Source organism: Echiichthys vipera (genome assembly GCF_963691815.1).
Source record: "Echiichthys vipera genome assembly, chromosome: 21".
Taxonomy (NCBI): domain Eukaryota; kingdom Metazoa; phylum Chordata; class Actinopteri; order Perciformes; family Trachinidae; genus Echiichthys; species Echiichthys vipera.
In genome coordinates this window covers 5,985,307-6,005,306 of record NC_139846.1, presented here as the reverse complement: position 1 = coordinate 6,005,306, position 20,000 = coordinate 5,985,307, and the positions used below count along the sequence as shown (strand labels likewise).

General features: G+C 38.2%; 1 protein-coding gene across 1 annotated transcript in view; it reads right to left on the bottom strand.

Moving 5' to 3' along the window:
- LOC310963355 (cadherin-12-like) overlaps positions 1-20,000 on the bottom strand; it is a 67,131-nt gene that overhangs the window by 34,789 nt on the left and 12,342 nt on the right. Inside the window, exons 2-4 of the mRNA XM_083936129.1 lie at positions 13,837-14,131; positions 8,757-8,924; positions 5,150-5,337 (exon numbers count right to left, since the gene is read on the bottom strand). Coding sequence (XP_083792255.1) covers positions 5,150-5,337; positions 8,757-8,924; positions 13,837-14,131 — 651 coding nt within the window. The remainder of the gene's footprint in view (positions 1-5,149; positions 5,338-8,756; positions 8,925-13,836; positions 14,132-20,000) is intronic.

Below are 20,000 nucleotides of genomic sequence, written 5' to 3'. Positions count from 1 at the left end.
AGTCGCTTAAAGAGAGGGACGTCAAGGGAGAAAGAAAGAGACAGTGAGAGAGGCTCAGGGGTAGAGAGATGGATTGTCTGCACACATTTGCACACCTGTCTCTGGGGATATTCAACCAATCTGAAATAAGACAAGCATGTGGGCGGGTCAGTATTCTTGGAACACAGTGCGCAACTCATAAAGGCTTCATCTCCAGCTACCTACTCCCCACACCTTTCTAAGGCACAGCTCATCCTTTGTCTCCTCTCTTTCTCACTCTGTCCATGTCCTGCTAATATCACAATCCCACAGGCATTTGGTAAATTACACTGTGGGGGGGCTTGGTCAGTTAAAGGGGCTCAGAATGCCCCCCCATCAACAATGCAGTAGCTTACCACTGTAGGGAATACATCACACTGGCTCTTGTGTTATATGGCAACATATCAAACACTGCAAATAAAACAATGAGGAGGAACAATGCATCCTCACCATCCACTGAGGGTATACATGATGTAAACAAATAACTGTCTTCATTTACATCATAATTACTTGCTGTCTCATTCTGTTATTCCATTACCGTCAGTGAGAAGATCACAATGCAATGATCTATAGCCACTACTATAAGCACATTATGTACATACAGTGCACAAATACGTGATTTACACACAAAAGTTGGTATATGTTCATACACATGCACAGAGCATCCCGAGGCAGCACTTACACTGAGCAGGGAATCAATTACTCACTCAACTGCATATTTTTGGGGATCAAAGGATCACACACCTTTGTGAACTGGGGCTTGTACTAAAAATGTACCAGTTAACGAATACCTCAGCCTGAAACTTCAGAAAAAACTAAATCAGATTTACATTCCCCAAAAAAACATTTTAGACACTTACATCAGACATAGCCTGAAAGGCACTGTAATAGATAGAATTGGCTAGCTACTTTTGCATATACACCGTATCTCCAAAATTAAACATTAGGTGACAACAACTGATATATTACCACTCCTTAAAAGTATTTTGTTCAGGTGAATTTGCATGGAAGAGGCAGAATAAAATGTGGACCACTTTTTAATTTTCTAGAAGTGAATTTGTGTGTAAAGCTACAAAGTGTGGGGGAAGTGTCAAGTTAGGGTGTTAGTGGTAAATAAAATTATTATTAATACAACTAGTACTGCTTTTATGTTCAAACATTCGACATACAAAAAATCCATTTTTTACTCAATTAGGACCTTGACACTCAATTGGATGGCTGTTATCCCTGGTTATCAGCTTCATAGATATGGTTGAGAAGGACTTACAGTAGTTGCTGTTAGGACCCCTTGGTTTCCCTTATTAATGCTCTGGCGGTCCCATTGTGAAATCAAACAATACTAATATTATGTAGGAAAGTTAACACCATTTACTTTTGGTTTCACATGGGACGTTAAATATGTTCTCCCGGGTTAAAGTCCTGTGTGTGTTCAACCCATCTAACACACCAACCTTCCTCCTTACATAGACCTTTTGGTCTTTTAATAGTTTCTTCTGTTATTCATTTACATACTACTTCCTACGGTTGAGCAGTTGGAAGCAACACAGATGGGTGATCAAGCTCACCAACAGAATAGATAACAAAGCTCTACTGAGCCAACTAGAAGGTACAGTAGGGCCATACGGCCTCATATCTATGGTAGTGATTAGCAACTGACGACAGCCGCATCTTCCGCATTTTTGTGAAAAAATTAATGTTGTTCTTATAAATGTATTGCTGACATGATGGCAAAATAGATACCATTTTGGGAAAAAAAATATTCTAGAAAAGAAATCCATCTCACCCACACACACATCAGAGCATTTCTACAAAAACCTTCAATTTCTGACATTTACATTTTCTCGCTTTCTGTTTCACAGAGACATTTTGTGGCTGTTGCATTATGCAAACTTAGCATTGCTCTGCAGTTCTTATTGAACCTCAATAGCACTGACAACAAATGGCACTTAAACTCACAAACGGTGTCGACTGCCTCCTACCAAAGAGAAATGCAGGACGAAATATGAAGAAATCAACTCACTGCGCATGCAACAAAATAGCAGGTTAAAGCTGTTATGTGTGCATGTTTTTCTGCATATGTGTGAGAGTACATAAGCCATTGTGTATGCGTGCACCTGCATAGTTTGGTGTGTGGGCGAGACCTACCAGCTTCCACACATTCATATTAGTATGCTCTTTAATTGTTTGATACTGTAGCACATTAAGAGATACTGAGACAAACATCAGCCAGCTGTTCAAGTGATATTCACTTAATGTGTTTTAGTAGCATGCTGACACAAGTGTGGCAACAACAGCAACTCTGTAATGCCGTAGTGGCTCCAAATGGTAGAAATAAGTTTGCAAACTATTGAAAACTGCTCACTGCACAGTCCTGTTTACCAACCCTGCTAGACTGCAGTACTTGATGCTGTAGTACAGCACATAGATTAGAGATTATTTGTGAGCCCAGATCACTCATATTCTGATTAAAATGGCCAATTGTGGGCAAGGAGTCAGTCTAATGATGATATCATTAATGCAAATGATCTTATTAATGCACTTTATGTCCCATTGATGCCTAGCTTAATCTTAAAAGTAGGTGTTCTTTAATGATACTGAGACTGTTTTATTCTCTGCTCATGCAGCACAATGAATACATATTATCACCCACTGTCACTGAACTCAATGCTTTCAATGTCCAGAGGAGAAATAATAGCTGGCTCTTGTTCTCTACATTCAAGCATTTGGGTAGAAGAATAATATCATTTCTATTTAGTGTGTTTTGAATTTGTATTCATGTCTTTAACTAGGCATACCATAAAGATACCTGAAAATGTAATCAAATGAGACTGTGAAGAATGTAAATAGGGAGATTTTCATTTCATAAACCAAAACAACATGAATACATTATGAAAAATGACGTTTATATTGATGAAATAATTCTCTGACAGGCTTTTTTATGCAGCAGTTGTGCCCTCTATTACTATTTCCTTCTATATCATTCAAAATTGGTATGATAATTATGGAATTGTTTAGGGAAAACTGCCCTGTGGTAGATTGGAAATGAAATATCTATAAGTTATTGATCTTCTCTTAATGTCCTTAAAGATATAAAATTGTGGGGTGGCCTCCAGTAGAGCATGCATCCATTCGGACCTGCGGCCCTCTGCTACATGTCACCCCTCTCTTCCCGCTTTCATGTCTGTCAATCACTGTCTAAAAAAGGCACAAAAAATAATCCAAAATGGACATATATTATGATATTAAGTATAAATTAATGGAATGTTGGGGCAGAGGTTTGTAATTTCTTTATATATAGACAAAACTTGATAATTGATTGCTTAATAAGTCTTATTATAGTCTAGCTATTTAGTAGATTAGTACTCATTTTACTGACTGGATCACATTTCTCTTTCTAATTTTTGTCTACAGCTCTAATGTCCTCTGTCGGTTGTGGGTGCCCTCTTAAAAATGAGATGATAGATCTCAAAGGGTTTATCCTAGGAGTAATACATTTCACTAATGTCACTGCTGCTTTTGTGCCACTTGCTTTTTTGTGAAGTGATACCATGGCTCTGCAAATGCTATAGGTAGTAAAAGATGACACTAAATGAGATACTTTTGCTCTGTGGTTCATAGAAAGTGCAACCAAAGGCCAAGACTTCTTGCTGTGGGTCACTGTACATTGGATATATTAATCCATTTAGCAAAAAAAAGAACATATGGCATATTAAATGAGCCCTGACATGCTGAGCGAATGCTTTTTATAGCACAGGTGCTCAGAGAGAGAGCGAGAGCTGTGCATTTCTCTGAGCACTGCTTTAAGGCATGGGCAGCAAGGAGATAAAGTGTTAGAGCACAACATCACACACCTGAAATATCATAGCCCTTGCTTCTGCCAAGTGTCCTGATTTCAACAGTCTCTCCAGCATGAAAGAAATACTGAAGTTTAAATGCACTATTTAACAAAAAGCAGCCCTTTAGAAGTGTAGCTTTGTCCTGATTGACAACTCGGTTATACCTAACAGTACCTCAGTCATTTCTGAAAACTATGGCGTTTATATTGTCAGATTTTTTTAGGATTACACAATGTGTTGTGGTGCTGTCAAAATGTGATAAAATGTGACCCCATAGGACACTGTTTGGAATATATATTTCAAAGTAAATTTGGCGGCAGGACTGACTATCAAAACAAACAAAATGCAGACAGAGGGAGAGTGACTTCATTCTCTGCTCAGGATATACTTTATATCTTAACATAGCAAACATTTGTTTGCTGTTCTATGATGCTCTGAGTACAGCCCCTTTTAAGCAATGAAAAAATAATAAATGTTCCTGTGGCTATTCACACAGCCCTCTGCTTACCATTTTGAGAATATTAAGGTAGAAAAAAGCACCATATTATTATTATCATGCTTAAACTTAGAGGCAGAGAGAAGCAGTCCTTTATCTGGAAAACAGTTGCATTAGAGAATTTCACCTGCTTCCGAATTAATGCAAAATCAAATTGTCATCCACGTCTACCTGTTGTCTCAAGAAGTCAGTAAAATGTATCTTACACTGCATAATAAATAAAAAGTTGTTCAATGAAATAGCTATTTTTTCAAACAAAAATATAATTTTTATTAACCAACTGATTCCAGCCCTTTAACTACTTCTTAGCGATCTATGTTGAGCTACCATGAATGTAACTGAACGCTTCCAGCAAGGTTGTCACATTAAAGGTAATCAGAACACCCCCTTATTGGAAGATCTGTGATGTGAAAATCCACAGGAAGTGTTGCGTTTTATTGACAGTAGCTTACAATCAGGAAAATTCAATCATTAAAAGTGGAACAATAGGAATGAATAGGTTAATGAGACAGGTATTCGTCTAAAAATAAGAAACTCAGAGCAGCAAAGTGATGGTAATGGCCTGACACTGAAATAATTACTGCTGTTGAAATACATCACACTGAATTCACCATGAGAACCAATGTTGATGGCTAAAGTTAATTTCACCCTCCTTTATGTATTTACAGCACTACCCAGATTTTATTAGAAATCAACCTTTATTTTGGGCATGCTGTTGACGAAACTGAATAATGTAAAGTAATGAGAATTTACAATACATTTTTTTAACATTTTCATCTCAGTTTCTGAGACTTCATACCCTTTTGAGAATGATGATCCCTTCTTGGTTGTGTTCATTGGTGGTGATGTCAAACATGGTGCCTCCATCACCTGGCACAATAGTGTACTCGACTTCGGCATTTTTCCCGATGTCCAGGTCATGGGCTTTGATTCTACCGACAGCAGACCCCACTGCAGAAGACTCAGGAACTCGTAGGTGAAAGAAGCCTATAAACAAACAAACATCATGCTGGAATCATTTATTATCACTCGGTATCAGAGATAAAAATACTGAGCTCTACACATCCTCTGCCTTTTATGTAGTCTCTCACACACAAGGGTTTCTTATCCCCCCACAGACAACCAGCTGGTATGCTCTGTCTGAAGTCAGCCCTGTAGTTATGAGCATGACATTATTCAATTTTGACGTTGTTGGACATCAAGGCTTCTCAGCTCCTTGTAACTGGCTGGCTAAAACTGTACAATCCACAGGCACAAGAGCCTTGGGGCTCTGATACCCCCTACAGCAGAAACCACTGCTACAAACTTGGGAAGAAATCTATAAGCAAACAAACTAACTGTGTATTGACTGATTATCACTTACACCAGACAATAGTTGGAAAGTAATATAATACTGTTTCTGTGTCTCTCTGAGATGCTGTTCGAACAATGGCCCATAATCTGCCTGTGCCAAAGAGATGAAAACTAGTACAAATCTGATGCAAACACCTGGTGGGTTCATGGAGTTAACATAGGCTGTATAATAAAGATTAACTCCTTAAACCACTTTAAGCACCTTAAACCTGCATTATTCCTAATGTCCAGCAGGGGGAAATTCCATTGGTTGCAAGAATTGTATAGAAGTCTATGAGAAAATGACCCTAGTTCTCGCTTGATTTATTACCTCATTTTTTTATTGAGTTGATGATCTTAACCACTAGTTCCAAGTCTTCTTCAATACAGCTTGATGTTCATTTAGTAAATTATGGTCCCATTTAGGGGAAAATAGATGATAAAGAGTATGCTTTGGGGTGTGGCTGCCTTTTGATTAAGAGGTCGCCATGCTAGTGACAGTATAGAGGCCCAGCGGTACATATAGCCTACAAGGCACTGTTAAAATTAAAATAGACGTGAACTTGTTTTTTGGGGTGTTGTCTGTGTTAAAGGACTTTGACCCTCTCAAAACGTGTTTGCACTTCATCAAAGTTAATTATAACATTGTGATCAGCATTCAGTTGCACCTTGCTAACAAAGCTAAAGTCAGCTATGGCTAGCTTATTACTTAAACTTGAACTGGCAATTTTCAACCAGCTCTGGTCACTGTAGCGAACCAGAGCTTCCCCCTCACCCACCAGCAATAGTCCGCTATCTGACTCACCTCAGCTGGCAGTTTCCCTCTGTAGCATTTAGCATCGCCATATAAATGTAATAGCAGAGCACAGCTTGGAATTGATGTCATGGTAGTAACATCCATTTCTTATATACAGTATAATGTATGAGAGCTGACATGGATAATTCAGTAACAGTCAAGTGACGTTAAAAATATTCTGAGTAGTTGTTTATGCCTTTCATTCTATACTTCTTGTCAGTTCTAGAAATCTCAGGAACTCAAAGTGATTTTGAACACCTGTGTTGTCTCAAAGGTTAGACAGCATTTATTAGGGCTGAGTCATTGTGAAGGGACGAGAGACATTACCTCATGAGTCCTCATAATCACAAAGTAGTCCTTGTGCCTATCCTCAGGACAGACATCACTGTTTTGTTAATATTATTTTGACACAATCTCAGCACATTCCTATATTTAATTGAATTAATTCCTGATGCATTTCTCTGCTACATCGAATAATCAGCCAAGATCAGTTCAAGAAAAACATGATTTGTTAATTGGAATTTGATTTATTTAGCTCTTGTATGACAAATAACCATACGAAGATGATGTGCAGAAGAGAAAGGCATAGTATGAGTCTCTTAGAAGTGCCTTCTGAGGGTATAGTGCTTCTTGACACACAATGACATAAAACTTGAACATACATGTCTACAATAAGCCAGTGTGAGACACGAGGCACTCAAAAGGTAAAAAGGGATTCTGCTTGGCAGAGAGGATATTTATTTTTCTTGGTGGAGGACCAACATGAAAGGACTGATATAGACATAATACCATTCTTTGCTTAGGTCATTAGAAAATGTTGCGTTAAATGCTCTTTAAAAGAAATACATGAGGTTGTGCTACACAGTGGGATACTGTTGTGTATATTTTATTGCATCTTTTATTTGTTATTCCTCAATTTTACAATGGATCTTGAATTTATCCCTCAATGTTGAGCTTAGGATTTTGACAGGGGGAGCTGAGGCATATGGATGAATTTGGCTGCTATAATTTCAATAAATAATCAAGTACTTTCAAGGGAATGCATTCATTTTAAAAAGTCTTTGAAGGTTCATGTCCTTTCAAGGATAGAACACAGTGCTAGTGCCAACACGGGGTGAGTTGCGGGTTGAAATAAGTTAAAGAAACAGCTGTTGTATGGCACAGTCAGCGGGTTCACAAGCTTCTAGGGTAATTCAACAAAGCCACATGCAGTTACATACCATACACCCCTATTAGTCATGATCATTACAGGCATTACAGTTGCAATCACATCTGGTGCCATTAGAGATTCATTGAGGAGATTGACGGTTTTAAAATACTTAACTCTATAATAAACAAAGGGAAAAAGGATTTCTGGAATAGATGTGGTATCGATCAGCACTATTGTAAGCAAACTGACTCATCTGATGAGGTCCTCCAATATGGCTTCCACATATTTTCTCTTTATACTTGTAAGCCTTCTATAGATGTAAGAGAGAAGGTGACAAAGAGGGGATTTGGGACAGGGCAGAGGAGCAGCCGTACTTGGCCCATACCTTTCTGCTGTGACAGCATTATGGAAATATCATCTTTTCCTCGCAGCCAAAGGAGCTTGACCGTCTTGCTGCCTGTATTTACATTCTGATGAGATCCCTCTGTGTCGCATCAAAATACCTGAAGAGACTGCCTCAGTACAGAAAAGTATTTTTTTTGCCTTCCTGTCATACGCATGCTGGTTTGGAATAGGATACATTTTGCACACAATTTAATATGTATGCTTAGTATAAGTAGAGAAGCTTTCACAGATCAACGTGTTTACAGTAATGAGTATTTTTTTTTTCAGCTGGGCTTTTTATATGACCTGGTGAACTGTAAAATCAAATTAATCTGGTTTAGCAGCTTATACAAAATACCGGATGAAATACAGTGTTTAAATACACTGACTCAATCCCTGGTGCAGCACCATCGTGTTCAAACCCAATCTAAATATAGAAGGATGCCCCATGAGCAAAATAACACCAGTCCTAGTTTATTTGCCAGGAGTAGTAGATGTTGATGCAATCATACTAAATAAACAGGCCTTTGCTTACGACAGCACATAATAACAAATAATGAAATCCAATTACAGAGAGTAGACATGATGAATACCCCCTGCCCTGTTGTAATTGCACAGTGTTTATTTCGTTGTCATAAAATGTGTGACCCTGCAGGTCATGTGCATTATTATCATTAAAAATAAAAGTTTCAACATCAATTCTTTTTTCTTTTTCTTTCAATTATCTACAAAAAGGGTACTCACTTTTCGAGAACCTGGGTGGATTATCGTTGACATCACTGAGGGTGATGTTGATAGTGGTGGTCCCGGCCAGCCCTCCCAGCTGGCCCCCCATGTCCTTGGCCTGGATTAATACCTGGTACTGTTCCTTCACCTCTCGGTCCATATTAGGCAAGGCTGTCTTTATAACACCTGGTGTGCAGCAAGATTAATGGGAAACACAGATAATAAAGTAGTGATGAATAGAGAATGAAAATAGGGAGAGTGAGCGATAGAGATAGAGAAGATGAGAAAAGACAAAAGGGAAGAAGTGGTTAACATAAAACCCCTTTGAAAAATCTTTGACGCTGAATTCACAATTTGTTTCAAGATGCACGATATATTTCCACCTAAGGAGCTCCGGACCCAGGAAGAAAGTGCTCTTACCAAGGCTGGAATAGAGGTCATTTCACAAACTGGAGACACTTGACATTCAATAGGGAACTCTGGTGAAACCATATAATGATTCACTTGAGGATCAGAGACCCTGAGATCAGAGAGCGTTTGTACTGCAGATTAATAGCTAGGTCAGTGGGAGGTTGGCAGGCTAAAAGGAAGTTGGCAGCATACTATAGGTGGTTCTGCACTTTTCCCCTCTTCGTATTCCATTTAATACTGTATGTCGTGAGGATGTACCATTTGATCCACATGCCCCTTGCATACTTATGTCCAAAATCAGAGACTGCTTCTTTTTGAGAAGGAGGATATCTGTTTCTGAGATGGATGATTCTGCAACATGCATGGACATTTATACTATATACTGCTGTCACCCTCCTACATTGCTCACCTTTTTCCTCTCAGTGTTTGCTCTGCTTGCTGGTGTGTGTTTGGAGATATATGCAGTCCTAGCAGGTCAAACATTTACTTTTAACCCCCCCCCACTGTGTCACTGTATGTGTTCTGTAATGCTCTGGAATGAGCCGCATAATCAGCAACAGATTCCATCGTATCTGCCTGTGTGATATGTATGAACCTATTTTCTTATGCTTTGAACTGCCCCAGGTGGTGAGCCAACAGAAGCCCACTGCTGGCAAATAGTGGTGGCATGAATGTTTTTCAGATTTAGAGCAGTCATCACCTATACCCTGCTTTGCTGCTACTCTGCAACCTCCTTACTGCCATTTCCCCCTATGACACTGAGCGTCCACACCAGCAAAGTGAAGGTGTAAATAATATATAAATAACGCTTCAACATCAGATGGTATGTGCACAACACCAACTACTCCGTATGCTTGCAGTAAAGATTCAGAAGGCCACTGGTGCTATTTAGATAGCATTTTCCGATGATGGTGTTTCTCCTGATGCTGATACTGAAACTGTCAGTTTGTGGGTCCACCTGACATTTTGATATGTTGCAAAAAAAGTGATGGCATTTCTCCTCCCCAGCAAGCTTGCAACTACCATATTTAGAGCTGATGTACTTCAAATACTTTGGACATTTGACAGTTTATATCTGTCTAAAGCAAATCTCTTGGATGTTTATATTGTAATTTAATGGTTTGTTCTTGATCATAATAAATGCTTGATATTAATGCTGCTTCATTTAAATGTTGCGTTTGATACAACTGAGCCTTTATATCATACCTGTCAAAGAAAAAAATCCCCTCTCTTCACTGAAGAGCATGTGTCCTTTATGGCCCACTGTTGACCCTATTGACCCCTGAGTGCCCCAGGGGTCAATTCTGGGACCAGTTTTACTCTCATGATATATGCTTGCACTGGTCCACAACAGCACCCCACTAAGAAGACACATCATTCAAGACTAATGGCCTAGCAATCTTTATTTCACTGCATGATTGCCTTGCTGCAATTGCCAGGTGCACATAAAACAGGTACTTATTTTTGAGGACTTGCATATTTAAAGTAAAACATGTGAAGTTTATGAACATTACGCTGATTGAAAAACTAATTTGTCACATATATCAGCAAGGATAAGTACTTTACCTGTTTTAGGGTCAACAGAGAAGTATGGCTGGCCATGGAGGATGCTGTATACCACTCTAGCGCTGTTTCCATAGGTGGGGTCATCTGCATCTGTTGCTGTCACTTGCGTCACATACGTCCCTGGAGAAAATTGTGCAGAAGACATATTGACATTGACTTAATTTGTTGCCTCATGAGACTGCAATCCAAACTATTTGAAGTTCATCAGTTAACTGAACGATCTCACCCGACACTAATTAACGATGAATCACAACTGAGCAAGCTACAGCTAACACATAACAGTCAAAGTGGCTGATGGAGTGCAGTGAGGAGGAGTGTGCAGGAGAAAGGATGTGTCTGGGTGTTTTGTCAGTTTTCTTATTGTGTGATTTGAGTTGCACATTTGTAGGATTACTGACAGGGCATTATTTAAAAAAAATTAAGCAAGGGTGAAAATACAAACAAAAAATCATTAAAACAATGCTACCAATAGGAAAACAAAGGGCCGTGGCAAGAACAGTATTAGGATGGCATACTTCCAAACTCCTGCAGTAAGAGGGGCAAAAATAATTACATGTTGGGTGTTTGGCTCATCCTCCCTAACTAGCTGGCATTGCACACAGTGCTTATTTACCGTGTATTTAAATTCAACAGATGCAATCCAAAGCTTCCAGTCTGAGGAGAGTAACTCACAAAAAATGCCATGTCAGATTGACTATTTAATAACTCCAAGACTGGTGTTTCTTGGGCAGATGGGCATATTCTTTAGAAAGACTGACTGGCAGACAAGTTGACATGGATGCCTTAAAGACAGACGGCTCAGTGCACATATGTCCATGTATCAATCGCATACCCACATCTGCTTGGCTTTAAAACTTGCTGTGTGAATTTTTTCAACTGTGGTGAAACACTTTTATGAACAGGAGACATTGGCCAGAGGGATAGCGCTTACATGGCCATTTAAAATTCTGGTAAGCTCCTTGTTGTCTGTAAAGAACTTGCTGTATATTAAATAGGCTTTGCAGTCTGAGCAGATGGTAACAATGGCATTGAAACATTAGGTGAAGAGATTAGTGTCTCAATCCTTCCACACAAAGCCACACATCCCTGATTAGACATACCAGAGAAGGACTGCATCACGTTTTCACACCCATATGCAATAGATGCGATTACACATTAACACATTTTGAGTTCAGCACAGGAGACGAAAATCCACAGCTCCTTTGAGCTCAGATGCAGGGAAAGTTTAAAAGCCGTTAAAAATGGCAGACACCTACGCATTTCTAGGTGACAAAGCCAACAGCATTTACCCTGGGTTGAGACAATAAACAGGCTGAATAAATTACATTCCTGCAATTATGGAAATTTGGGTGTGTGAGTAAGAACTAGGTGGAAGAAATGGCTCCCAAGGTCATTGCTGACAAACACAGGAGAAGACAGAATACAGATCATGTAAAATATAGATTATCTATCTGACATGATTAAATATTCTTTATATCACAATATTCAACAAATTACTGTAATGTTACAATACAATGCAGAGGGAACAAATTAGCGAGAAAAATAAAAAAATGTTCACAAATTTTACATTAAAGAATATGAATAGAAAGAGAGAAGAATTAGTGTAATCAAAAGACTGAGAAGGATAGGAAAGGGAGTTCTGTTGACTGGAGTTGCATGACAAATGACAAATGCAAGTTTATAGACTAGGAGCAACTCACTGAAATACTTTTTTTTAATCTGATGCTTTCTTAGAATGACTTAGGAAAAAGCAAATTGCTTATAATTCTAAGGGACTCTCATGATATCTAGCCACAGATTAGTCCTCATTACCAACCATTATTGCATATTTATGTTCAGCATTTCTTTTCAATTTTTTGATGTGCCCTGCTAGAATAAAAACATGCAGGGGAATTCTAGCCAAAAGGCAAAAAGAAGGATCTAACAGCTAGTGGACCCATTCATCATGCAAGTCTTGCTTATAAAAAAATATTGATAATGACTGAAATTGGTTTGATGTTTTTTTTTGTTTACTTTTTTTGCACTCGTGGTAGATAATTTCTTACTCAAATTGTGGGGAGCTAATTAAAACTCAAAATTGTAATTTCAGCAAATACATTTCTGATATAGTGGTGCCACTTTGCATGATTAAGTATTATTTGTATTTGTTGACAGTGAAGGTTATTTAAAAACCCACGTCATAATTTCTAGTTTCAGCACACAAAAGCACTGAATGTTTTTGGATGTAAACCTGATTTGATATTGTAGCCAAGATCTTGATCACATATTCTTACATTTATTGATTACCTTTGGTGTATCTTTAGTATTTCTTTATATATTATGCTTTTATATGATATTATATTATTATATTATGTATTATACACAAACATACACACATTTCACATCATCCTAAAAGGTGATTATTTTCATGGCATTAAGTGAAGTTCTTTATAGGGAAAATATAGTGTAAAAATAAATTAAAATGATGGACCTGTCTATGTTGGGCTACTTCTTTTCTGAATTTCTGAAAACATATGAGCGCAACACATATGTTATTTCTGATATCTCTCATTAACTGTTTCTTTCTCGGGAAGTGACACAGTTAACTGCTGGAGTACCCCTTTAAAGTACCAAAGATAATGACAATTCATTTGTTTTCTGTAAGTTATCTAATGTATGATCTACTGGATTCATTCTGGGGGTGTTTTTTTAAGCTAATCTCTGCACTCTGCTAACATGGTCACACTAGATGTGTTTTGATAAACTTGAAAGCTTCTCTGGTTCAACAGTAGACTTGCAGAGCAAGCAGATTTTAGAGTTTTGAGGCTTTCATTGCCATTCAGATCAAGAAAAAACCATTCTCCCAGCAAATTACCTTGATCTGTTCTCCCTGGGGGGGAATGTATACAGACAAAGCTGTGAAATATACTCAGGGCACTCCAAGAATAACTGGTTCTCTGAAATGTCAAAATCCGGGGGGAGCAGCTTTGCCCCTGTGGCTGTACCTGTGATGCTCCTGAAACTTTTGTGTTAAAGTTCAAGCAGGGAAAACAAACCTTTTGGTGCAAATTATTCTAATCAATTAAGCAAAGGCTTCTCTATCGTTAGTAGACGAAACAAAACACAGCAGATAGTCACTGACCTACTGGGGACATCTCAGGGACACTGGCCGTATAAGGTCCCTCCAGGAATTTTGGCTCATTGTCGTTGATGTCTTGAACCTTAATTACAAATTCTGATTCAGGCTCTAGGGGCCTATTGGTTTCGATGTCAACTGCTTGGGCGCGTAGGGTGTAGTAAGGCTTCTCTTCCCTGTCAAGACTTCTTAAGGCATGGATGTCCCCTGTTGTTTGGTCAATTGTGAAAATGGAGCCAGCCCCATCTCCCGAGAGGGTGTACTTCACCGCATTGTTCCCCCTATCGAGGTCAGTGTGCAGCTGCAAGACAAAAGAGGAAAAAGACAGGTTGAGTGCAAACATTGGCTCAGATAATGATTCATTGAAAGCACTGGGGAAGAGCTGTCAAAGAACACTATTTCACAAAGACAGTCAAGGAAACTGATTGCGCATCAAAGAGGAAATTCATGTCCCAGCAAGGATCTACAAAACACTAAGTCATGAAAAAAATAAAATCATTGTAGTTTCAGAGTATTTCACAGATTAATGAGGCTAAATCTCTCATAAATAATGTATTCTCTATGTGCAATTATGCTGCAGTGATAACGCCTCAATATTGCGGACCCAATTCTGTTCAAGCTTGACAAAAATCTTGTGTCATGCGAGAGATCTTTTTTTGTTCAGCATAGATCAGACAGTGAAAAGTGGAGGTAAATACTTGTTTTCCGCAAGAACAAGTTTTAATACTTTCACCTGGCAGCACATGGCTTTGACCAGATGATTCTCTACACTGTTGCAGAACATCAGTACTCCAGCTAGAGAACATCTTTGTTTATATAGAAACAGGGCCACGGCGGCTCTCTTTGTACAGTACAAGACAAACACATTCTGGGCTAGTGGCAGAAAGCCTATTGACATAGTTATGTTTACCTCCCCGGGGAGATCACTCATACCATCCAAAGTCTTTAAAATATTTAAAGGCTCTAATGCAATGTAATCATTAACATATATGGATATGGATTTTTGCCTTCTTATCAGTGGCATGGAATTTCGACAAACACCATTGAACATGTCTTAAACAAGGACACAAGAAGGAGCACTGAGGCAGACATTGTAGCCAGCCAAATTGACTACCTTCAGGCTCCAGGGTAACATGAAGAACAGTTATTATTGTCTGTCAAAAAAAACTGTCATACTTGCACCAAGAAACCAAAATTCTACATTTTAATGATTTACGTTTGACCATTTTTATGCACTACTAAACAGAATGGACATGGACAATTTACTTAGTTGCTTTTAGATAGGAAGTGTTTTCATCTGATTGAATATTGGTGATGTTTTTTTCTGACTTACTTATAACAATATAGGTTCAGTAAACCATTACGGTCCTGTAATCACATTCTGATTGAAGAGCCAAGGATTTATGTACATATTGGTAATTTTTGTACAGTGCCAATGAAACGTTAATGGTGATGACTGCAGTTTGCGTCCCGTGAACATCCTTAAATTAATATTAACATTTTTCTTGGCCATGACCATGATCTTTTCCAATCTATCCAAATGCTTTTAGTTGCATAGTATGGGACATAGCCATGATATTTTGTAATCTTAACCATAGTGTAGCTGCCATGCACTAGTTAGACTGGCTTACTGGATGTTAGGAGCTGGGATCATTTTGGTGCCCCTTACACACCCCAGATGACAGGCTTTCTCTTTCAGTGCACTTCACTGTATTCGGGGCTCAGTGCCACCCAAGTAGATTGCAATTGGTTTAAATAAATACAAGAAAACATGTTTTTTCTAACCTCAATACCAGAATGTTAACTGGGGCAGCCAGTCTCTGCTCCAGCACTAACATAGCATTATGCACAAGCTATCGGTGGCCAGTGCGATCTTCTTCGCTGTCACATGCTGGGGCAGTGGGCTGAAGGTCGCAGACACCAACAGACTGAACAAACTGATCAGGAGGGCCGGTGATGTAGTGGGGGAGGAGCTGGACACCCTAACGACTGTGGCAGAGAGGAGGATGCTGTCCAGGCTCCAGTCTATACCGGACCAGGTCTCCCACCCTCTCTACGACACACTGGCCCAGCAGAGGAGCACCTTCAGAAGAAGACTCCTCGCACCCAGATGCACCACAGAGCGCCACAGGAAATCTTTCCCGCCTGTGGTCATTAAACTATACAATGCATCAATAGGAGAGTCTGTCACCTTCTCTCTGTAATTCAGACTCAACCACAGACAATCTTATATATTTCATTACTGTAAATATTAATTTCTGTTTTCAGTTTTTTCTAATATATGTTTAGTCTGTATAATATTTGTTGTTGTTTGTATATCTGGAGTTTTGTAACAAAAATAATATCCCCCTGGGATTATTAAAGTATTTCTGATTCTGATTCTATTTTATGGGTCTTGGAGGCAGCCTGGCCTTTTCTTTGTCATTGTATTGTATTATGTACTGCTTGGTGAAATGCTATTGTGCGTGTGTGTGTGTGTGTGTGTGTGTGTGTGTGTGTGTGTGCGCGTGTTTTCGTTTGTGAGTGTGTGTGTGTTATTTTGATAAAAGAATCCACATAATGCAATTACTGTCTAAAGTATCTTGTCAAAACATTTTGTAAAGCCATTTGATGTAATGGGGATCAGACCAGTTTTGTATTGTTTCAAATTTGGTATTTGACCTTTTGACCCTTGTATGGTATTCGAGTCAAATTGAGTTTTTACATGAAGAAAAATAGTACAAGTATATATTTTTTCTACCTGAAACTCAGTGGCCCTAGCTTATTGTATGTGATTAACACACACAAACAAAAATAATGATTGAGCACACATGCTACTATACCCCACACATTTACATCCTTTATATGTTCTTGGAGTCAGTTGGACCCATTTACAAAGAGACACACAGACACATGCACACACACATTATACATCATTTTAATCGAAGCACAGAGAAGCTGTTTGCTCTCATGTGTCCTCCACCACCTCCGGCACAAAATACAAATCACACTTCCATTTTGTGTTCCAGTAGAGACTGGTTGCAGTCATTAAACATATGCAGTATGTTATCTTTTTTGTTTGAAATTGAGATAAAGACATCATATATTAATGTTTTATGAAATACAGTTTTATTTCCAAATACGTTCCGGGTCACTTTGATCCGAAGGATACCAGAGGGTGAAGACCATACAAGGATAAATACATTTGACATATCATGACCTAAATTTGGGGAAATGCATATATATATATATATATATATATATATATATATATATATGTATACTAATACTATACTAATACTAATTTGCCTCTGTGTGCTGTTGTATGGATTGTTTTGCAAATGTATCACAATATGACTCTATGATATATCTATTTTTATTACACAACCCATATTTCGTAATATGTTGTGAATCTTAGAAATTATAATATTCAAACAAAGACATTTGGTATTTGAAAGTGTGCAAGTGAGGATACGTTGATGACTTTGCCCACACATGGAACTGTGGACTGGATGGCAGAATCAACTAAGAAAGGTAGGACATTATTCTGTTCTACTCCTTGCTGCTTGGCCGCCATGCCATTGCCTGATGAAAGGAGTGTTAGACATACTTCAGCTGGTACAGAAAAAGTTGTACAGCTGCCCTGTGCTCTCCCAACAGGGCAATCTTGTAACAGGAGAGACTTAGGAGATAAGATCCACAGTATGATGTAGCTGGACTAACTCATTTGGCATCAAAATATTTGTAATATAATAAATTTCTTCCTGAGTGGTTAGAGCAGTCGGCCCAACATATATGTCATGTTTTTGTTCCACCTGCTGCGGATATGTTGGCAATGGTTTCTTTTTGTGGATTAATCATCTTCTTTAGATTGTATGGCTCTTATTAGTTAAAGGGATATATTTGTCAACCCATGCCATTTAGACACGTTTTTGGAAATACTCGGATCTGTAATGATTGTGGATTTATCATTATGAGACATGGAATGTGGAACATGTAGGTGAAGTATAATAATTAGTTATTAGCACAAAGCCAGTAGTGTTTCAGTTTCCACTATGGGTTTAACAATAGAACTGATTTGGTGATTTATTTTGTAATGCTGACTTGTGAAGTGGAGTTAGTCACCCAAGTGCATGGGCTTTGACTTTGAAGAATCTTTGATGGCAAGTTCAGTGGGCACTGTGATGGTTTTGGTCAGGGATGGATTACTCTGCAGCGCAGGTACACCATGCCTATATCATGCCTTCCATCATCACTTTGGGGTGGGGTGAAATTGCACATCTGTGCATGAGGCTGCAGAGCAATTATTTATCACATAAACTCACTAAGATTTCAGCCATATCAATTTTTACCCTCAACAACACAATTGAGCTCCAGTGGTGTAAGTCTACATGTTTTTATCTGAAACATTAATTAACTTTAACTTGTAAAATGTAGACACACTAGGGAAATGATTGGTTTTCGTAGCCATAGATAATAAATACAAAACGCAGTGATCCAACAACTGCATCTTGAAGCTAATGAAAGGGAATTATTTCTTGTGGGTTGATTGGCTGTCAGCAGTATGGTTAAAGAGTGTTGTTGCCCTCAGGTGCTCCCCAGAAACTTTTGCTTCCAGGTTTGCCAATCTTTAATAAAACACTGCCCTATGTTTTCATCAGATGAAACAGGAATCCTGCTAAATTCCTCTAGCTGTTTTGTGTATTTCGTTCATTTATTATCCATCTTGTTTTACTCTTGTTTTGTAATCCTGTAATCTTTTGCAATCTATTTACATGATCCACGGCATCATATGTACTAGGTTAGCAGTTTTGTCCTTTAGGGAGATGAAATGACAATACCAGTGAACTCATTTTCCTACATTGTCTTATTTTAAGTCTGATGAAAGTTGTTTCTTCTTTTGCTTGTGGCGTTCCAGAGTGGCAGATGGACTGTTGCAACAGTGTAGTCATAATAGGATCCACATCTTACTTGTTAGACCTAGCCAAGAAAAACTAATTGCTGACAGAAAACAAGCATTGCAACAAGCAGAGCAAGCTTCACAGCAGTATCTGTTACAGGGCAGTTGTTTTGGATTGCATAATACTGTTTAGGTGTTCATGTTAGTTTGCATTATATGTGACCATTACTATGTACATATTATATTGAATAAACCTCAAGTTTAAAAAACTGTTCAGTCCTAAATATCATCAACGCAAAATACGTGTATTAACTGAAGCTGGATTATTATACTCTGTAATGTCGGTAGACTCTTGTTTTTTATGAACTATTGAATAAATGATCACTTTGTATTCATGATTAATGGTGTGTTTATGTTTGCTTGTTCTTTGACTTTCAAGAAAAGAAGAAAAAAAAAGAAGAATATTTTTCGAATCTGCAGCTTATTCAATACAAGCACCCAGGAGAGGCTCCTGCAAATTGATTCAGAACTGCACAATTAAAGATGAAAAGGAAATGCAAATATATGAAAGAATAGGCACATTTCCTCATTAATTATAAGTGAGTGATATTAATTTAAAAAAATTCCATTACTCCTACAAGAGTAATCAATTATTTGATAATTATTAATAGGATGAAGACAATGGCTTCTGTTAAACTACAAAACTCCCATTGAGCTCAAAAGGCAGAATCACAGCCACAACCATCAAAATGTCAAAAGAAAATAAGTGCTTTTACTAAAGAGAGGAAACATTGTCTATTCTCTTCCCGTAACAGTTTTTTTCCCCCAGTTTATAACATGAATAAACAGTAGAGACTATGTGTGCAGAATTTAAATTATGGCATCATTGATAAACTTATGTCAATATAGACAATAAGACGCAAACATACAGTTAATTAACACAAAATGTGTGGAACGACTGAATGAGAGCTGACAATATGACCATATGGACCCATATTATGGTGAGAATGTCTTTACACTCCATTTTTCAGGATAATCATAATTAGCAAGACACTCTGCTCAGGGTACCAGTTGAAATGCCAGCTATAAAAAGAAACAGGTATGGTGAGGAACTGAAACAAGATTCCTGTTACCATCCAAACTCACACCATCTGTTTGAGCAATTATGTTTGCATTAACAATCTCTCAGTGGTCCCAATTTTTTAAGTCTGTTAAACGTTTTACATTTACATTTTAGACCGTTTGTGGAATGGTTGTTTCAATGATCATGTAGCTGTTCAGTTTCTTACTT